Source organism: Mastacembelus armatus, chromosome 17, assembly GCF_900324485.2.
Source record: "Mastacembelus armatus chromosome 17, fMasArm1.2, whole genome shotgun sequence".
NCBI classification, from domain to species: domain Eukaryota; kingdom Metazoa; phylum Chordata; class Actinopteri; order Synbranchiformes; family Mastacembelidae; genus Mastacembelus; species Mastacembelus armatus.
The window spans coordinates 22,772,510-22,791,182 of NC_046649.1; the positions used below are offsets into that span (position 1 = coordinate 22,772,510).

Genomic DNA, 18,673 nt, shown 5'->3' on the forward strand with positions numbered 1-18,673 from the left:
TTCCTGCAGATTGAATTAGAATGAGCTGCCAGTGAAAAGAATACAGCCAAGGTAAAATCCTTAGTTAATCCCATATTAATCTTTAGTTGATAAAAGACGGAAAAAAACCAAACAATGTGTGTTGCAAGAGCTGCGACAGATTTGCCAAAAGCTTTTTCCAAAGATTGCTGCCAAATCCTGGACCTGCTGCAGCCCTCTGCACAGAATATCAACCAGGACACCGTGCATGGGGGGGAAAGAAGATGACCTAAGAACTGATCTTGTCTTTTGTTTCCTATTGCACAGGGCACAGTGTCTCATAAAACACATTTTTCTCCTGTGATGATGATGATGATGATGTTTTTACAGGTGAGGATGAGATATGAGCCAATATGTTGTCAGACTCTTTCATTTCTTATTAAAATAACACAGATAAAAGAAATTATGTGAGCACATGTTTGTATTTAACATTAGAGGGTTATTTTTTTCCAACTTTTTAAAAAATGATATGAACTAAAAAAAAATTCAAATTTTTTGTGGAGCAAAATACTAAAATATTAAAAATATCTAATATAATAATAATAAAATATCTATATAAAAGCAGATTTCCTTATTTATATGTACCATTAATGCAGCAAAGCCTCTAATCACATGGTCGCCTTTACTGGGAGAGCTCGTGAAATAAAACAGAAAGATGTGATCATGTCTTATGACAAAGCTAATGAGGTGATTCCTGAAGCTAATTTACACAGATATTAACAAATATTTCTATCTGACATTAATATTATCGCTGGTAATTTCACCACTAGTTCTATGTTAAAACTAATTTTAGTTCATCTGGTGTGTGTGACGCCTGACAGACAGACAGATATGGCTATTAAAGAAAACGTCCCACAGGTGTAGTGTGGTGTCGGGAAATAAAAACGTGGAGTGGTGTCGAGGGACAGCTCAGTCTTTCACCTGATCGGTAGCGCTCGTCTCTGGAGCCAGAAGACCGCCGGCGGTGGTAGCGGGAGGAGGAGGACGGGGTGACGGGTGTTCTCCTCTCTGGGCCCATGGACTGATCCATTCCTGAGACACAAAGTTGAGCTTAAATTAGCTTTAACGTATTTCCAAAATAAAATCTATTCCACAGTACAAACATCTACATCTCAGCCTTTTTATTTTCCCTACAAACATGGTCTTCTTGTATTTTATGTGCATAAAAAACTTGCCAGAGGAACAGTTTATGTTTTCTTAAAAAGTAATCCAGTGTGGGACAAGACAGACAAAATAAAACCAAACCGAAGGACGAAACAAAAACCTGGCACATGGCGTTAAACAGCCTCATCTAACAGGCGCACATTCCCCGTCTAGGAAATCACACTTCCTTCCAAGACATTTGCTTCCCTGAAGAAAATTCAGTCTGCATTGGAAACTGCTGCAAATATTTCAACAATGCACCTTTTCACCTTTTTCCTTTAGTCAAACCAAATAAAAGAAAGTTTATTTTGAAATCCCCAAAACCCCCAAATTAATCACACACAACTTTATTTATCTCTAAGTTAACTGTACACCTCAGTTTGTCAGCAGGATCAACACACACACAAACACATATTAGGAAAACACAAAAAAAACAAACTCACTCATATGGCCACACACACACACAAAGAAACAACCTCCCTGTGCACCAATCAATACGTCTGATGATAATAACCACCCTGTTACCGACAGCTACGACCGCTCCAGAGCCGCTGATCTACGAGCATCCATCTGAGCTTCACGCTCCCCCCCTCGTCTGTCTTCATTAGAGCTCTCAGCGGGCCCCAGAGTATCGCTGCTGCTCAGGAGAACAGCTAAAAGTTGATTAGTCGACCATATAACAGCTACCAGCCAGCGCAGGGATATATGGCAGGTCTAGGAAATACCTCGCTCTCCTGTTTCCTCTGGGGAGTCTGGACGGATGGACTCCCCCCTCCTGTAAGGTTCTGCCCACTCTTCGTTTGCTGCAGCTTTAAGCTGTTGTTTGGTTGACTGTTATTTCAGCCATTAGCTCAGAAACACTGTAGATTTGTTGGTTGTTACGAGTATCAAGTGAAGCTAGTCTGTTCGTATTTCTTTAAACCTGAGGGTTATAATTAATGGATTTAATTAAAAACACAGATGGTTCATAAATAAAAGCTGCAATTCAAAATGCAACCCAACATTTTCAGCAGACAGGCTACTGAACTGTAGCTTCATCAGGAGGAGGTTGTGTTCAATCAGCCATTTACTGACACACCTTCAATCAGGACACACCTGTCTGCTCCATCAATCTTCAGGCCTGTCAATAACAGGAGCAGGAGGAGGGACATTTCACCCACTGGTCGTAATCGTCATCCTAAATATGCAACTGGCACCGAAACAGTGACTGCTGGGAAAATACGAGGAAGTAGCAACATAAGGTTCACACCGTAACTCATCAATCTGACGTTATGTTAATTGCACAGATATGCCCCCCCCCCCCCCCCCCCCCCCCCCCCCCCCCCCCCCCCCCCCCCCCCCCCCCCCCCCCCCCCCTCTTCCTTTTGTACTGTGCACAACAAACAAACCTCTCACACTGGAACACAGTGAAACCTTAAAGGAAATCAATGAAGGCCTCTCATTCATTCCCTTCCTGTCAAACCACTGCCAGTAGAAAGACACTAAATCCAGTAAAGACGGAGACAGATGAGGTGACACCCTGACACCTACTAGCACTAACTCAACTACCCTAAAAAATAAAGCAGGGCTCCCACACACACATACGTTTTATTATCATGATACATACAAAATGCTCAGGTATAAACAGACACCACTGATATATGATAAATACCCACCGCACAAGAAGAAAGAAAAACAAACGTTCATATAATCAATGTTATGATCAATCATCTTAAACAGATGAACACATTCTAATACAAGCAGAAAAACCAGAGCCTGAACATCTGCACAATGAGAGATGGCTCTAAAATCTAGAGGTGGTTTAGTGGTTAGCACTGTTGCCTCACAGCAAGAAGGTTCCTGGTTTGAAACCCATCAGGGGCCTTTCTGTGTGGAGTTTGCATGTTCTCCCTGTGCTTGTGTGGGTTTTCTCCAGGTACTCTGGTTTCCTCCCACAGTCCAAAAACATGTATGTCAGGTTGATTGGTGACTCTAAATTGCCCATAGGAGTGAGTGTGAGTGTGTGAGGTTGTTTGTCTCTATGTGGCCCTGTGATGGACTGGGGACCTGTCCAGGGTGGACCCCTGCCTTTCACCCAAAGAGAGCTGGGACAGGCTCCAACAGGTCCCTGGGACCCTGGTTAGGACTAAGGGGGTCTAGATGATGGAAAAGCTGCCTGGTTGAAGATGGAGTGAACATGTTCTCATCTAAATGAACTGATAATTGATAATTGATAACCGTCCATCATCCATACACACTCAACAAAATCCAGACTGACATCTCCAACTTAGCCTTTTTATTTTGTCACCATTAAACATTACATTTTAAAACAGCCTATTGTGATTCAGTGTGATGCTAATCTTCACAAATACATGGCGTTAGATCACAGCCAAGCCCGATACATACACAGACACACACACGGCTTCATAACTGATAAAATGATATATACACACAGGAGATAAGGGAAACCTAAGCAGATATTGTTATTTTACCGGGTTATTTCTACTGGAATTGCAGTATCACTGCTGCAAGATCCAGTGAGATCAGATGCAGGCAGCAACATATTTGTAATGCCAAGCATACCACACTGGTACCATCATAACCCTGCAGGCTGTTCTTCTTTGCTCTTTGCTGTAGGCAGGTAGGACGACACTGTGCAGAGGTTTCCCTGATGCTGATTGATCTAGAATGTCACATATGAGAAAGCAGATCTTTGCAGCATGTTGTGATCAATTAGGTTTAACTGAGTGTTCTCACTGTTGTTTCATTATTAGCCAGATTAGTCTCTAAACACAGCAATGTGGTTTTTATTACATTATCTAGAACAAAGAATTACTGCAAAAGAAATCTGTCATTAGGTACAAGGAAATATGTCTCTTGTCAACACTATGAAGTACCAATGTTCCAAATAGAAATGAATGAATTCAAATATATGACAAAGTCTTGAAACAGTTTTAGAAATAACAGACCCTGAGAATAAACATCCTGAAGGTAGCAGGTGATGATGTTTTACGTCAGTATTGCTAAAGGAAAGAGGTTCTAGGTTCAAACAAGATCATACATAGTTGTTCTCCCTAACAGTGGGAGTGGTGAGACCACGATCCACAGTTACATAACAGCGTCAGAAGCATTTGGAGCGTTTACACACAGCTGTCACACACAGCCTCTCTGCTTGATTGACAGGAGCCCTCTGGTACCTGCGAGGCATTGACAACAAAACCAAAGAGCACTTCAGACCCGCAGTGTTGCCGTCTACTTCAGCTTGCACATCTCAGCAGTCGCTCCATCTGAAAGCCAGAGTCCAGCATAGAGAGGCTGAGTGAATGTGGTCTTGACTCTGCGGAGGAGGGTCATGTTTTCAGAGACGCTGTAGAAGGACAGAATACCTGCGCTGTGATCCAGGTACACTCCTACTCTGGTGGACCATGTGCCTGGGATGGAGGTTTTTATGTTGTAATGGCTGAACTCGCAGCTATTTTTGAAACAGTCTAATGCCCAGGACTTCTCATTGTGTCCAAAAACACATTCATCAAAATCCCCAACTCTGCGGATGTCTTTGTATGCGACTGCTATTAAAACTCCTCTCCCGCTTCTCTCCACCTCCCAGTAGCATCTTCCAGTCAAACCCTCTCTACTCAGGACCTGCCATGAGAATGCAAACCTTTCTGGGTGGTAGGAATAATTCTGTTCTTCTCTCGTGAATGTCACCCTTCTGTTCTCCTTAGAAAGTGCCAGGTGGTTGTTTGCCGTGTTTGGATCCAGAGTGATTTGGCATGCGTAATACAGGAAGTCAGCTCTGGTCTTGGGCTCTTCTTTTGGATTTGATGGTATGACATCTGCTTCGGGTACTGCCATTAAGATTTTTGCATGTTCTTCACCGAGAACCTCGTGCAGTTTGTCTTGGGCTTCCACCAGAGCCACCGTAACCTTCTCAAAGTACTGCAGACGGCGGATATTGACACTGGGTGGGTACTTGGATTCAGTGGGGCATGACAGTGAGAAAAAAGCCAACAGAAAGTGAGTGTGATCCTCAATTAGTGAAAGCTTCTTCAGCTCTGTGTCCTTCCCCCTCAGATCATTGATCTCCTGCTCCACCTTCTCTTGAGCGTTCTTGAATCGACCCACTTCAGCCTTCTGCTGAGCCATTATCTTCTCCTTCACGTCAGCGATTCTTCTCTCAGCAACACGTAACAGTTCAGAGAGGAAACCCTCAGCATTTCTCAATGCACTGTCTGCAGAGTGATTGATAGCATGCTCCTCCTGTTGAAACAAGTTCATCTCTTTCTCCTTCGTCTGTATTCTCTGCTGGATTTTTTGTCGGACATCTCCGATCTCGCTCTCCCTCTCATGCCTTTCTGCTGCAGCAGAGACTTTGTTATGGCCTTTGTGCTCATCCTTGGAGCAGAGGTAACAGATACACTGCTGATCGGTGCGGCAGTACATCTTCATTATTTCTTGGTGACGAGAGCAGATGCTCTCCTCAAGCTTTGGAGATGCTTCCACGAGCCTGTGCTTCGTAAATGCAGGCATATTGTAGTGAGGCTCGAGGTGTGTCTTGCAATAAGAAGCCAAACACTGCAGACAGGACTTGAGGGCTTTCAGTCTTCTCCCAGTGCAGACATCACAGGCCACATCTTCGGGTCCAGCATAGCAGTGATCAGCAGGAGCAGCTTGGGGTCCAGTTTTCTTCAGCTGCTCCACTACAAACGATAACATGCTGTTTTTCACCAGGACAGGCCTGGATATGAAGTCCACCCTGCAGTCAGGGCATCGGTACAGGCTCCTGTGATCGTCCTTATCGAAGTGATCCTTGATGCAGGTCATACAGTAACTGTGCCCACAGGGAACAGTCACTGGATCCTTCATTAGATCACAACAGAGCAAGCAGCAGAATTTGTCTCGTTGAAGCTCAATGCCTTGTGCCATGTTACTCTGTGATGAGATCTTAGTTGTGTGACAACTGAGAAATGCGATAATACTTTTATACCATCACATAACAGAGGGAGGACTTTTGCAGGCTGTGCCTCATTCCAGAAAGAGGAGTGGCGTAGAAGAAGGAAATATGTCATTTTTCCAGTAAAGCACAGTAGGTTTCTTCCAAAACATGGAAGAAATGCACACAGACTGCAGCAGACTGGGTGACGACGCTTTACATTAAAGTTACAATAAAGTCTCATTTTTATGTTATTCAGTAGATACAATTAGTTTTGGGTTGGGTGTCATTACAGATGATCCATAACCTCAGGGGATGTTGTGCAAAAAGATTAGCAGAGTGACTCTACCAGTCTGTGCACATCCTTCGCATTGGAACAGAAATTCTGTGAACTGGAGATATTATTGGACAGTGGGAAAACCCGACTATCCAGCAGCGCTGAACTCGTAAATCTGAAGGTGCCAGAACGACAAATGCACGAGAGAGAGGTGGGTGACGAGACGGGTGCAGGTCCCAGAACACGGTGCTAAACAACATATGTTCAGTAAAGTCCACTTACTAAGCTGTGAGGCCTACTTGCCTTAATTCTGAATAATATGCCTGATACGAGAATAATTTCAAATCAACACACTCACATGTCCATCTGATTTTCCAATATCACCACTTAACAATTACACAACAATACTTATGAGCCCAGAGCAAAAAAAAAAAAATCACACAAATACTCTCCTCAAATATTAATATACTAAATATCAAAACGCTCCACACCACAGCAGTGATTATGAGTTTTACTGTCTGTGTCCTCTGGTCGAATTTTAAATCAATTTTAAATTTTAAATAAATAATGAATGTGAAATTGCCTGAAAACTGAAACTTTCTTTTTTTCTAGCAGAGAAGTGTAAAGAGGTCAGGCAGTCAAAAACTGAGAGGTCCCAGGTCCTGTTCTGGCACAAACTAAGCCCAGACCTGATTCACTCCATCACATGCACATGCACCTCTACATCCAGTAAGGGCTGTAAAACTTAGAACCCTTGTCCCATCAGAAAAATGTTCTGGAGAACATTTGTTTATCTCCTGATAGACCTAGAGTCTAGATAGACCAAGCAGCCTGACTTTGCACCAACTCACCTGGACTAACAGAACTTACAGCTGAGATACACCACACAGAAGGTAAGTGCTTCACTGGTGTGTGTATGTACATGTGTTTGACATATAAAGAGAGTTATATGTTGTGAGAGTGTGAGAAAGGGCTGGAACATTGGGACAAAGGGGGTAGTGTGTGTACGCATGAGCCGAAATGTGTTACTGGTACATGGGAATGTACAAAGCACATTCCAGGACTGAAGAGTTGGGTTAATGTTAATGTGTGTGTATGTGTGTGTGTGTGTGTGTGTGTCCTCCGGTCCCCCACAGCGAACCAGGGCTAACTCCCCACTGGGTCTGGATCTGAATACCACACATTTTCTCCATCCCTCACCCCTCATGCCATCCCACAATGCACTTCCTGACATTCCCCTGCCCTAACACCCTAACAACACACACACACACACACACACACACTGTACTCCAATAATAGCTTTGGCAGTGCCAGTGTGTCTGCTGGTTTCCAGTGACGCTCCAGTCCCTTTCCGAGCAGTCAGTCTGCTGCAGTGTGTGCCAGCCGCTCTCCTCAACAAGTCTCACAGCAGAACAGACTTTTAGTTCACTGGTGCTCAAACACTCAGCAACATCCATCTGTGTATTACCAACAACTAGGGCTAAGAACCAACACATCCACTATAAAACTATAACTTATTTTTCTCTTTGGTTCTACTTTTCTTTATTAACCAACAAACTTTAACCTCTGAAATAGAGATTTACTGCAGATGCAGCTGATCTCACAGCCAACACATACAAATAACATGTTAATAAATGTGTTTGGCAAATACCAACTTCACATGCAGTGGATGCACGTTTTGTTAGCAGGATTTCATTTGTCATGTCACCCTGACCCCTGACCCGGATCATGACCGTCTCCCCTCATATTGTACATATTGCGTTGTTTTTCCAAATTGTGTTAATTCCCCATGAGAACAGGTTTGGAGATGATACATGCTAATGGTGAGTTTTCAGCTATTTTAGATCTACAAACTAACACAAACTAACAACTGAGCTTCATTAGCTGCTATTTAGCTAAAACATCTGGAGGGAAGTGGTTTTTACCTGCTGCTTGAGGGAAGTAAGCTCCAATCAGCTTGGATCGCTTCTTCTCATAGCCCTTTTGTGTGATATCACCTGTCAGAGACAGACAGAAAGACACTTTATTTCCCATATTCTTCGATATAAAACAGTACACACTGGTAATACTGAAGCAAAGTCACAGCTTAGACTCACATCTGTAAATGCACTGTGTCAAATCAAGGTTACTCTAACCAAACAGAATGTAGTTTCCAAGTTTATTTAAGATATTAAAGATAAAACCAAATACCTAAGACTAAAAAGTGCAGAAAATGCTGCACATGGAGTGTGTTTCCATCTGTGCTGTAGAAGAAATGCAAACAATTACCAGGAAACAAATGACTGCACTGAAATATGGAGCCTCCAGTCCACTAAACAAAAAAAAAAAAAAAATAGCTTCAGGACATCAAAACACAAAGAAAGTCAGAAGCAGAAAGTTGTTGGACTTATCACATTATGCTTACTCATTCTCTCCCCTCAACCAAAACCAGATGGTGCAGTTTGGCTGCATGTGTGCATGTGTGCATGTGTGCATGTGTGCGTGTGTGTGTGTGTGTGTGTGTGTGTGTGTGTGTGTGCGCTTGCATATATTTGGAGCTCCAAGAACTGCAGGTGCACTTAATTCACCTTTCATGGTGCGATGAACCGCCTCAAAACTTGCTGACCAAGCTCCCGGGGGGAAGTGATAAATCAAGCCTGTGCCATCAGCAGATTTCAGCACAAAGCACAGCTGAAACCAATAACTGCTCTAGAAATGCTTCTTGGCATCGTGTCTCAGCGTTCGGGGAATACCAGACCGGAGGAGTTTGCCACATTTCCCACAAAGTTTATAGAGAGCCAGAAATGTTTTGATAATCACAGCAAAGCATTGCTGACAGTCACTAGATGCTGGCTCTCATTCAAAAAAACATCAGATAGGACAGGTCAGGTTAGAAGTGGCCTGGTGGCACTTTTGGATGTTATTTCTCCATTAATAAGATTTGAAACCCACACAGACACAGGGACAACATGCAGACTCCACACAGAAAGGCCCCGGGTCCACCTGGGTTCAGACCCTAATCCTGACCTGCATGTGTTTGGACTGTGGGAGGAGAAAACCCACACAGACACAGGGACAACATGCAGACTCCACACAGAAAGGGCCTCTACCTACTATTACATGTTATTTAACTTTGTTTTGAATGCCCATGCTTCAAGCTTCAAGCTTGTATGAACTGTTGATTTTGTGTATCGTCTATAATCAGACAGGTGTGCAACAGCAGGTGTATATTGTTTTATAAGAGAATTAATTTCCTGACCCCCAACCGTCACACGGCCTCAATGTGCCTTTTTACACAGCCAGACATTTCATGGCAGCTGTAACTGGCACCACAGACGATGACTGAGTCGGTAAAAAAAAACAAAACACAAAACCAGCCCAGAGTGAAGAGCGTTGCCTGATTCAAGCAGTGAAACATGAAACAGACCTGACTGATGCTGAATCTGCAGCGGATTTGTCGAACATGGAAAAAGCTGTTTGAGCGTCTGACTTGACAAATCCTTCTTAAACACACAAACTGGTGACTAACTAACGGGCTCAGATTAAAACCCAACTGCGGGCACAGACGTCATCAGGGTGGATGGAAGACAAATGGCAACAATTAGCATCTCTGATAGGGGATCTAACTCCCTGCAGAGACAAAGAGACACCGAATGTTTCATCGCAGAAGAGAGAAAAAAGACACTTTGAGGAAGGTAAAGACACAAGGGATAAACAGAGGGAGGTCCCACACACACACACACACACACACACACACACACACACACACACACACACACACACACACACACACACACACACACACACACACACACACACACACACACACACCATCTTCTTGACTTAATTGGGATTTTATCAGGAACCAGGACTGAGATGAACGTGTCAGTCAGAGAGCTCATTCACTTAAATACAGTAACAGCTGTGTAATAGCAATCTCCATCCAATCACTCAGCCTGTCAGTCAAACAGTCGGTCAACGAGACAGGCCGTCAGTCAGGCTGGTGACGAGCTGCTGTACGGGAAAAAAACTTTGTTTGTTTGTTTTTTAAGTGTTTTTCACCTTTTCCCCCATGGTGACATGTTTTTATAGCAGGTTAAAGGGCATGTGAATATTAAATAAAATACAAAAACATACAACTAGCACCATCACACACACACACACACAATAACTAATCTCACTGTGAGCCTGAGAAAACAGTTTTTCATTTCAATGATGAAAACAGAGCAGGAAGATTTTTGCATTTTGACAATAAAGTGAAAAGTCAAGTCCAAAGTCCAAATCCGATTTGTGCTTCAGGGCGTCTGTGTGTGACAGATGGTCGGTTACTGATTTTACTCGTTTGTCTGACCTGGAGGCTTGTTTACAACCTGTCGGTTCCTCCGACTACTCAGGTTTCTTTTTAGCTAACGCTGTCTGTGTCCTCAGATCTCGAAACTACTCCATGCAAAGAGGATCTGGGATTTAACCTCCAGAGAAGCAACAGAAATCCTCCTCTTTGCTCAGGCCAGGGACAGGAACGAGGAGGCAGCTGATGAGGATGGAGGGATGAGAAGCTATAAATAGAGATGGAAGATGGGAGGATGACTCAGGCTTCCAAACTCTCAGTAACCTCCATGTCTTTGACGTATCTGCTGCAGGCTGTTCAGAGTGAGGCTTCCTGTTCACACGCAGACAGCTGGCACAACTAGAAAGAAGCCTTTGGAAATAAACTCCCTAAATCATCACTTGACCCAAACAACAGGTAATCACTTACTATTTGAAATCCTGTTGCTAAGAAATCTAAACGTCTGAAAACACGAGCCAAAAAGTCAGGACCATGCAGGATCTGGTTTACAACGCTCTTCCAAGCAGCCAGCACCATGTACGGTACATTTCCAACCCCAGTCCGGCGTTTGTGTCCAAGTAGAGCCTTAGATTATTTGGAAGTATGCACGCAGCTGCATAACCTCACTCTAATGTAAGCTGCCTATCAGACGTATACATGCGGTACATCCTCTAACTTTGACCCTGAAGCAAAGCACTGTGGGTAGTCGACACATGCATGTGGGCGCTACAGGTGATCATGAAAACAAGATGTTTACATTTTTTTTTTTTTTTTAGAAGAACCTGTCAGAAATCATTCTAATGGGTTTTAATGTGATCTCAGTTACCATATATGGTCAAAAGTATGTGGACAGTTTCCACAATGATTTTTGCCCCTTTCCTTTCCGATAGAAACTAGTTTGTTGAGGGACAGACTGACTGGTCTGCACAGAGCCCTGACCTCAAACTGACCAACAGTGTTTTGGATCAGCTGGGACATAAACTGTGAACCGGACCTTTCACCCAGCATCAGTGTCTGACCTCTGATGCTTTTGGGGCTAAGCGGAAGGAAGTCGCTGCAGGTCAAGAAAGACTGGAATCAGAGGAGGAGAACGCCGCTCTGTGATATCACCTTCACAGAAGAAGAATGTGTGTGTAGAGTCAGTTTGTACAGAAACAACAGGGCTGAGCCACCATGACCATATACAGTATGAGACAGAGAGCCAAGGGACAAGAGTGCCAGCAAACAACCATGACAAAGAGAGAGAAGCAGAAAAGAGACAGAAACAAAGAGAGAACAGTGGGAACCATGAAGGAAAAGGAAGAACAAGAATGTGAGAGCAGGGGAAAGAAGGACATTGATAAAAAGAAACAGTGAGGGAGGCGGAGAGAGACGAGTATTGCATCTATGCAGCACCTAAAAAGGAAACGGAGTTGATTTTATTGTTTCCACACTGCAACACTGGAGACAGATGGAGTGGACAAAGATGGAGGACTGAGAGCATAAAAGGAAGAAGGAGAGGAAAACAGGAAACACGTAGAGCAAACGTACCATGACACTGTGTAATCACAGAACACGGCTGAGGCTCGGAGGTCAATCATTATCTTCTAGCAACAAAAATAAAAAATAACAACCATGGCCACGTGAGCCATGTTCTCTGTGGGGCTGCCATTACTTTGTTTTGCAGGTTCAAAATTATATAGTACACGGCTGAAAATAAAGGGGCTTTATCCCAAACCATGAACCATAAAGAGGCACTTGGACCTGCATTACAAAAGACCATGTATGTTCAAGTGGAAGAACAGGGCACCTGAGACGTAGGTGTATAGTTCCTAATATATATTGTTTTTAATGTTCACAAGAAACATCAGTTTTGTCGGAATTAAAGCAAAGAACCTTCACACCAGCATGTTTGTTCTTGCTGCAAACCTGGTACCAATTAGATCTTGAAGTGTTTCTATATCAAAATGCACATTTAGGCAGAAAAGTACTTCACAAGAATGTGTCAAGAATGTGTGTAAATTAACACAGCCCTGGAACAATTAGAGAAATCATTTTTAACAGATTAGAAAAATATGAAATGTCATGAAATATGAAAATGTAAATGGGGCTTATGGGAAATGTGGTTTTGTTTTGAAAAAGACCTCAGATCTTTGGGCGACAGAGAAACTCCTAATTGTCTCTCATTTCATTTTAGTGTGGGAGCTAAATGATGATGTGTTCATTTATACAAACACATCATGCAGCCATATTTTAGAGTTTCCTGTCAAATCGGCTTCAGTTTTTAAAAAAACATTAAACATCCATATCCATTAACCTTTTAGTCAAATTAAAGTGTTTTTATTTACAATTTTGTAAGTTAAAAAATACACTGGAAACTTTTATCTCATTTGAATTTTTCTAAACTGTTTTAATAAGTGTTAATAAGAATTAACTATGAGTCCTGACATATTGTATACTCACACACACACACACACACACACACACACACACACACACACACACACACACGAAGCCTTGCATACATAGAAACACACATACAAAAATTAAGACAGAGCTGAGCCAAAAGGAAACGCCCAAGATATCTTGAGGGACACACACACACACACACACACACACACACACACACACACACACACACACACACACACACACACACACACACACACACACACACACACACACACACACACACACACACACACACACACACACACACACACACACACACACACAGGAGCTGTGTGCAGTCGGAGGCAGCAGGTGTTCACAGCAACAACACGCTGATTCAGGGCTGAAACTCACCTCCACACACTCACACAGGGAGGAAGACACTTTCATACCAGTGCTGGTGCTTTTTTATTTTAATCTCCACTGCAGCGAGAAACTGGTCGCACAAAGAAAAAAATCACTTTGAAACTCAGAGACTGTTCGATTTTGGTTCCTGACAGGACATTTATTTTGGAGTTATTCTACATTTATATATTGTTGAGTTTTTTTGGGCTTCTTGTTGCCGACCTGATGTTTAGCAGTGTCAGTTCATTTCTCTTCCTAATAAACATTTACAACCACAGAAGCCTAACAGGGGAAAAGAAAGAGTGATAGACAAAGGGCACACAGCTAGAAAGAAACACATCACTTGTCAAAGGTGCTAAAATAACTCATCTCCACTCTGGCTGGCAGAAGACTGGAGAGAGGAGCATGCAGCCACTTTTCCTCATACGCAATTAGAAATGTATGAGCGAGCTGTTGAAATGATTTATGTCCGTCCTGTGCACGTCTGGAAGAACTAACCGTGCTGGCTTCAGTTCCAGTTAAACCATCACATGCACAGCGAGGAGGACTGGGTGGAAACTCCCCGTCCCAGTTCACGTTCGGCTCCATGGAACAAGCAGCAGGATGAATGTGTCGGCGACACGTGGCTTCATTAGAGCACGCTGACTTTATTTAGTCCATCAGACGTGTAGGCCATGATTAAGAAACAACATCGACACTAATGTTTAAACTACTACAATCACCAAGCAGCATTAGCTGCTGTCCATTATTCCCAGTTTACCCACTATAACTACACACAGCAGCTGTTTTACTACTACTGGTATCATACTGTTATTACTACCAGTGTTTAAATAAGCAGTTACTGAAGTAAAAGTACATAAATATTAGATTCTAAACACATGTGAAGTACCAAAAGTACTCACTATATGATCACTTTCATGTTGCAGCAGGTTAAAGAGGGAATCAGATTATTTCTTATGTTTCATCTGTTAGAAGACGTTACAATTTACATCATGTTTTGGTTTTAGAATATAAATCTGCAAAGTGGAGGATAAAGTACAGTATTTCCTCTCAAACATAGTAGAGTACAGCTTAAAGCCGCAGTACCTGATTCATGACCCATTTAAACTCATTTACCTTCAGGGTCTATTCGTGGTCAAACCGTCTGGATGGTGAAGATGGAGAGACTCAACTACACTGACTGTTTTAATGACTGAATGACCAAATAAACAATAACAGAGTTCGTTAGCTGGTAAAAAAAACAAACACCTGTTCATTAACTTTATATGGTCCTTTATGTTTCTGTATCAGCACAAAGTTTTATGCAGTAAAACTCACTCTCTCCTTCTAAAACCAACCAGTGAAACCAACATCTCCAATTAGGCTAATTAAGAAAGTCAGCTCACACACACACACACGCACACACACACACCCACACACGCACGCACGCACACACACACACACACACACACACCTGTTGTCTGGCAGGTGAACACACAGCAGAGCGTCCTCCTACTCACCAACGCTGACAGGCAGCAGGAGCAAAACACTGACACGTCAGTCAAACTCGGCTTCATGCTCCTCTAAGATGAGCCTCCGTCCTGGTCTGTGGTCCCCCCCAACACTCCCAACACCGCTGACTCCCCAAAGGCAGCACACACACTCACACAGGCTCTCTCAATTAACACACAGATAGATACACACACACACACACACACACACATATTCTGCAGCAGTGAACTGACTCCATTATTTACCCTTTACTTTCTGTTTTTAGTCTGAGGAATAAACTGCTTTTCACTGCGGTTCAGCATGTGCCAGTGTAAACGTGTGTGTGTGTGTGTGTGTGTGTGTGTACATACAAACAACAAGACCCCACCCCCATCTCTTCTCAGTTGGTACAGTCCAACCTGCCTGCCCAAACAAGCTGCCCAGAGACATCAGCAAAACTAACAGGTTTGTAGACCGAGTCAGGTAAGAGAGAGGACACACACACACACACACACACACACACACACACACACACACACACACACACACACTTTTCCATCATTTTAGACATTACATTAACTTAATTTGATTTCCTGGAGACTTGTTCTGACCTTAATCCAATTCTTGCCCCTGCAATTTAAAGTCCCCCCCCACTCAACAACATGTTTTCTCTTCTCTTCACTGTGTCGTTCTCTGCTGTTTGACACAGCAGAGAAAGTTCGTCTGAGCCCAAATTAAATCTTCAAGATGAGCAGGTACAAAACATATTTGCACCATAGCAAATTTTAGAAGAAGTTAACGTCTTTCTAATAAGCAACTTAAATAAGTGTGATGAACAGGCTTAGAAATTCAGTCACACACACAATAAGATCAGGCATGACAGTGAAACAGGACACATTTGTTTTGAGCAGTTAAGATGGACAAAAATTTATATTTACTAAATGAAATATGCTGAATTTTTCCTTGATGATGAGTTTTTAAGATTTTAATGGGTTAAATTGAGGTTTTTGAGGAAAAGTTTATTATACAGAGTCAGGTTAAATGTTTTTATGAATGAATATTGTTACAGGAAACATAAATACTGCCATATTTACATTTACTGTTCCATTTCCTGATTAATCCTTTAGACACTGATATAAAAACACTGTGACAGACTGAAAAACACAGACAGAGCTTTGAATGTGCCTGATCTGAGACCAGTGTTTTTCACCTTAACACTGCAGGTTTCTACAGATCCTGTGTTGCAGAAGTGTTTGCATTTAATTTGCCTGTGATGGGACTTTTCAACTGTCGAGTGCAGATGCTGAACCTGGTGTTTACATGAACCCTGCACTGACTGAAACACAGACACAGAAATTAAAACAACAGTTATTAATTATTAACCCTGGAGAGCTAACAGGCAGCTAACAGGCAACTAACAGGCAACTAACAGGCAACTAACAGACAGCTAACAGACAGCTAACGGGCAGCTAACGGGCAGCTAACGGGCAGCTAACGGGCAGCTAACGGACAGCTAACGGACAGCTAACAGGCAGCTAACAGACAGCTAACAGACAGCTAACAGACAGCTAACAGGCAACTAACAGGCAACTAACAGGCAACTAACAGGTAACTAACAGACAGCTAACAGACAGCTAACAGGCAGCTAACAGACAGCTAACAGGCAGCTAACAGACAGCTAACAGGCAGCTAACAGGCAGCTAACAGACAGCTAACAGGCAGCTAACAGGCAGCTAACAGACAGCTAACAGGCAACTAACAGGCAACTAACAGGCAGCTAACAGGCAGCTAACAGGCAACTAACAGGCAACTAACAGGCAACTAACAGGCAACTAACAGGCAGCTAACAGACAGCTAACAGACAGCTAACAGGCAGCTAACAGGCAGCTAACAGGCAGCTAACAGACAGCTAACAGACAGCTAACACTCACACACCGAGCCAGCAGATAATTAAAATAACGAAGTTGCATTTTTGGGGAAACAAGACCTGTTGGCTTCAGACATGTAAGTCACGTTATGTTTTTTAAAATCCTGGTAAAACACTCGTGTGTTTGCAGCATTTCAATCATCAGAGATCAACAAACTGCAGAAACAGACTGAACTGAGTGTAACTTCAAAGGGCTCAGACAAAAACTCCTGGTCAACTCTGCATTATCAGAGCAAGGCTCTACCAAATCCATCAATAATGCATCACTGGGATATTCAGATGGACTCTTCTGATACCTCATTCACTGAACTGAACTCCTGCTGAGCGAGACCAGCAGACACGTCATCAGAAGGAAACCCAGCACATCTGTGTGACAGCTGGACCAAACCAAGGATGCCAGTAGATTCGTGATCGTCTTTGCATGTTTTCCTTTAAATTCCTTTGAATCTGAGGATCCCTGTTGTGCCCCCTGTTGTAATAACATTCACTTCCTGAAAAGTCCAACACATCACAGTTTTCCCACATTCATCATGAAAACAGAGGCTGTAACTCCACTCACCGTTTTTCTAAAACTGCAGATCATCATGTCTAAGTATCCAGGTATCAGACACACACCCCTGCTCACAACAAAATGTGAGAGCAGCACAAACGAACAAACACAACCTGTCAGGAAATAAACCCTCCACAGTGACTTCGTTTCCTGTAGCTGAGAGAGCTGGAGGTTTAAAGCTGTGGTTTTCTCATCTCTGTCGTCCCGTGAGGCCGTTTTCTCACGACGCGGTTTTAACACACTGACCTACGTGTCCAACAAGAGTCCCCGCACCTAGTTGTCGTGAGCGGACCGACTCGAGGTCAAGGATTTGGGTCGCAGGGTCAGTTCCTCCTGCAGGTCCCTCAGGGTCGGCGTCATGTGTCTGTTACAGTAGATTACGACACATTTCTGCAGGCTCTTCACAGACACATATGATATCAGACACTGATGAAGTTTATAGTTTCAACTGATGAAGTTTATAGTTTCAACTGATGAACTTTATATTCTTCACACATCAGGAATCTAAAGAAAGTGAAGACGACAGAAGGTTTTGAGTTAATGTAGAGACAGAGACCAGGATCCTGCTGCCAGTAAAAACTTTCCAATAGATGAATTTCCCAAAATAGATCAAGAAAACCTTTGATGTCCCATACCACTGAGGTCCCACATGCCAACACACACACAGGAGCCTACACCTGTGCTTCAGGTAGAGCTGGCTGTCAGTCACATGGTATTTACCCTGAGGGCTGAGACTGTACCAGTGAAACTTGTGGCAAACACTGAAATCCCACAAACAAACATTCACTGCACCTGAAGCTAAACGCTAACGCTGCACTCTCCTCCTGCTAAACTTGACCTATGACCTCTCTGTCAGGGGATGTGGTCCAAGTGAAAACTGTGGGAATCTTCTGACAACAACCAGCGTTCACTTATCACAGACACTTATCATGCACCTGAAAACACTCCGAGTGTTTACTTTCACCCTCTGATCAAGCTTCTCTGCCATGAAAGCACTTTACAGGACAGGTAAAGAGGAACAAAGGTGAGATACTGATCCAGCCAATGAAAAAAGACACTACTACACTACAATACTACCTGAGCACTTTCCTCATAAGGTAAAGTTTTCTGTGTGATCATTTACATCTTTTAAAAATTGATTATTGTTGTGACATTTTGTTGCTCATGTTCTTATGGAAACACTGAACAGGGACGTCAGAGGTCAGAAGCACCAAAAGCTCAGTTTCAACAGCTTATTACATTAATGAAAAAGTGAATCCAGCTAAATTAAAGTCTCTCCTAACTCACGCCACCCT

The 18,673-nt window shown here is 42.9% G+C and overlaps 2 protein-coding genes across 6 annotated transcripts in view; both read right to left on the reverse strand.

Annotated features, from left to right (window-relative positions):
• Positions 1–18,673, reverse strand: part of LOC113134005 (disco-interacting protein 2 homolog C) — a 143,070-nt gene that overhangs the window by 56,819 nt on the left and 67,578 nt on the right. For all 5 annotated transcript variants that reach the window (XM_026313151.1, XM_026313154.1, XM_026313152.1 and 2 more), the window contains exons 2-3: positions 8,276–8,347; positions 940–1,050 (exon numbers count right to left, since the gene is read on the reverse strand). In XM_026313151.1, coding sequence (XP_026168936.1) covers positions 940–1,050; positions 8,276–8,347 — 183 coding nt within the window. The remainder of the gene's footprint in view (positions 1–939; positions 1,051–8,275; positions 8,348–18,673) is intronic.
• On the reverse strand, positions 4,183–6,066 carry LOC113134551 (tripartite motif-containing protein 16-like). Its single transcript, XM_026313993.1, has one exon. The coding sequence runs from the start codon at positions 6,064–6,066 to the stop codon at positions 4,393–4,395; it is 1,674 nt and encodes a 557-aa protein (XP_026169778.1). The 3' UTR covers positions 4,183–4,392.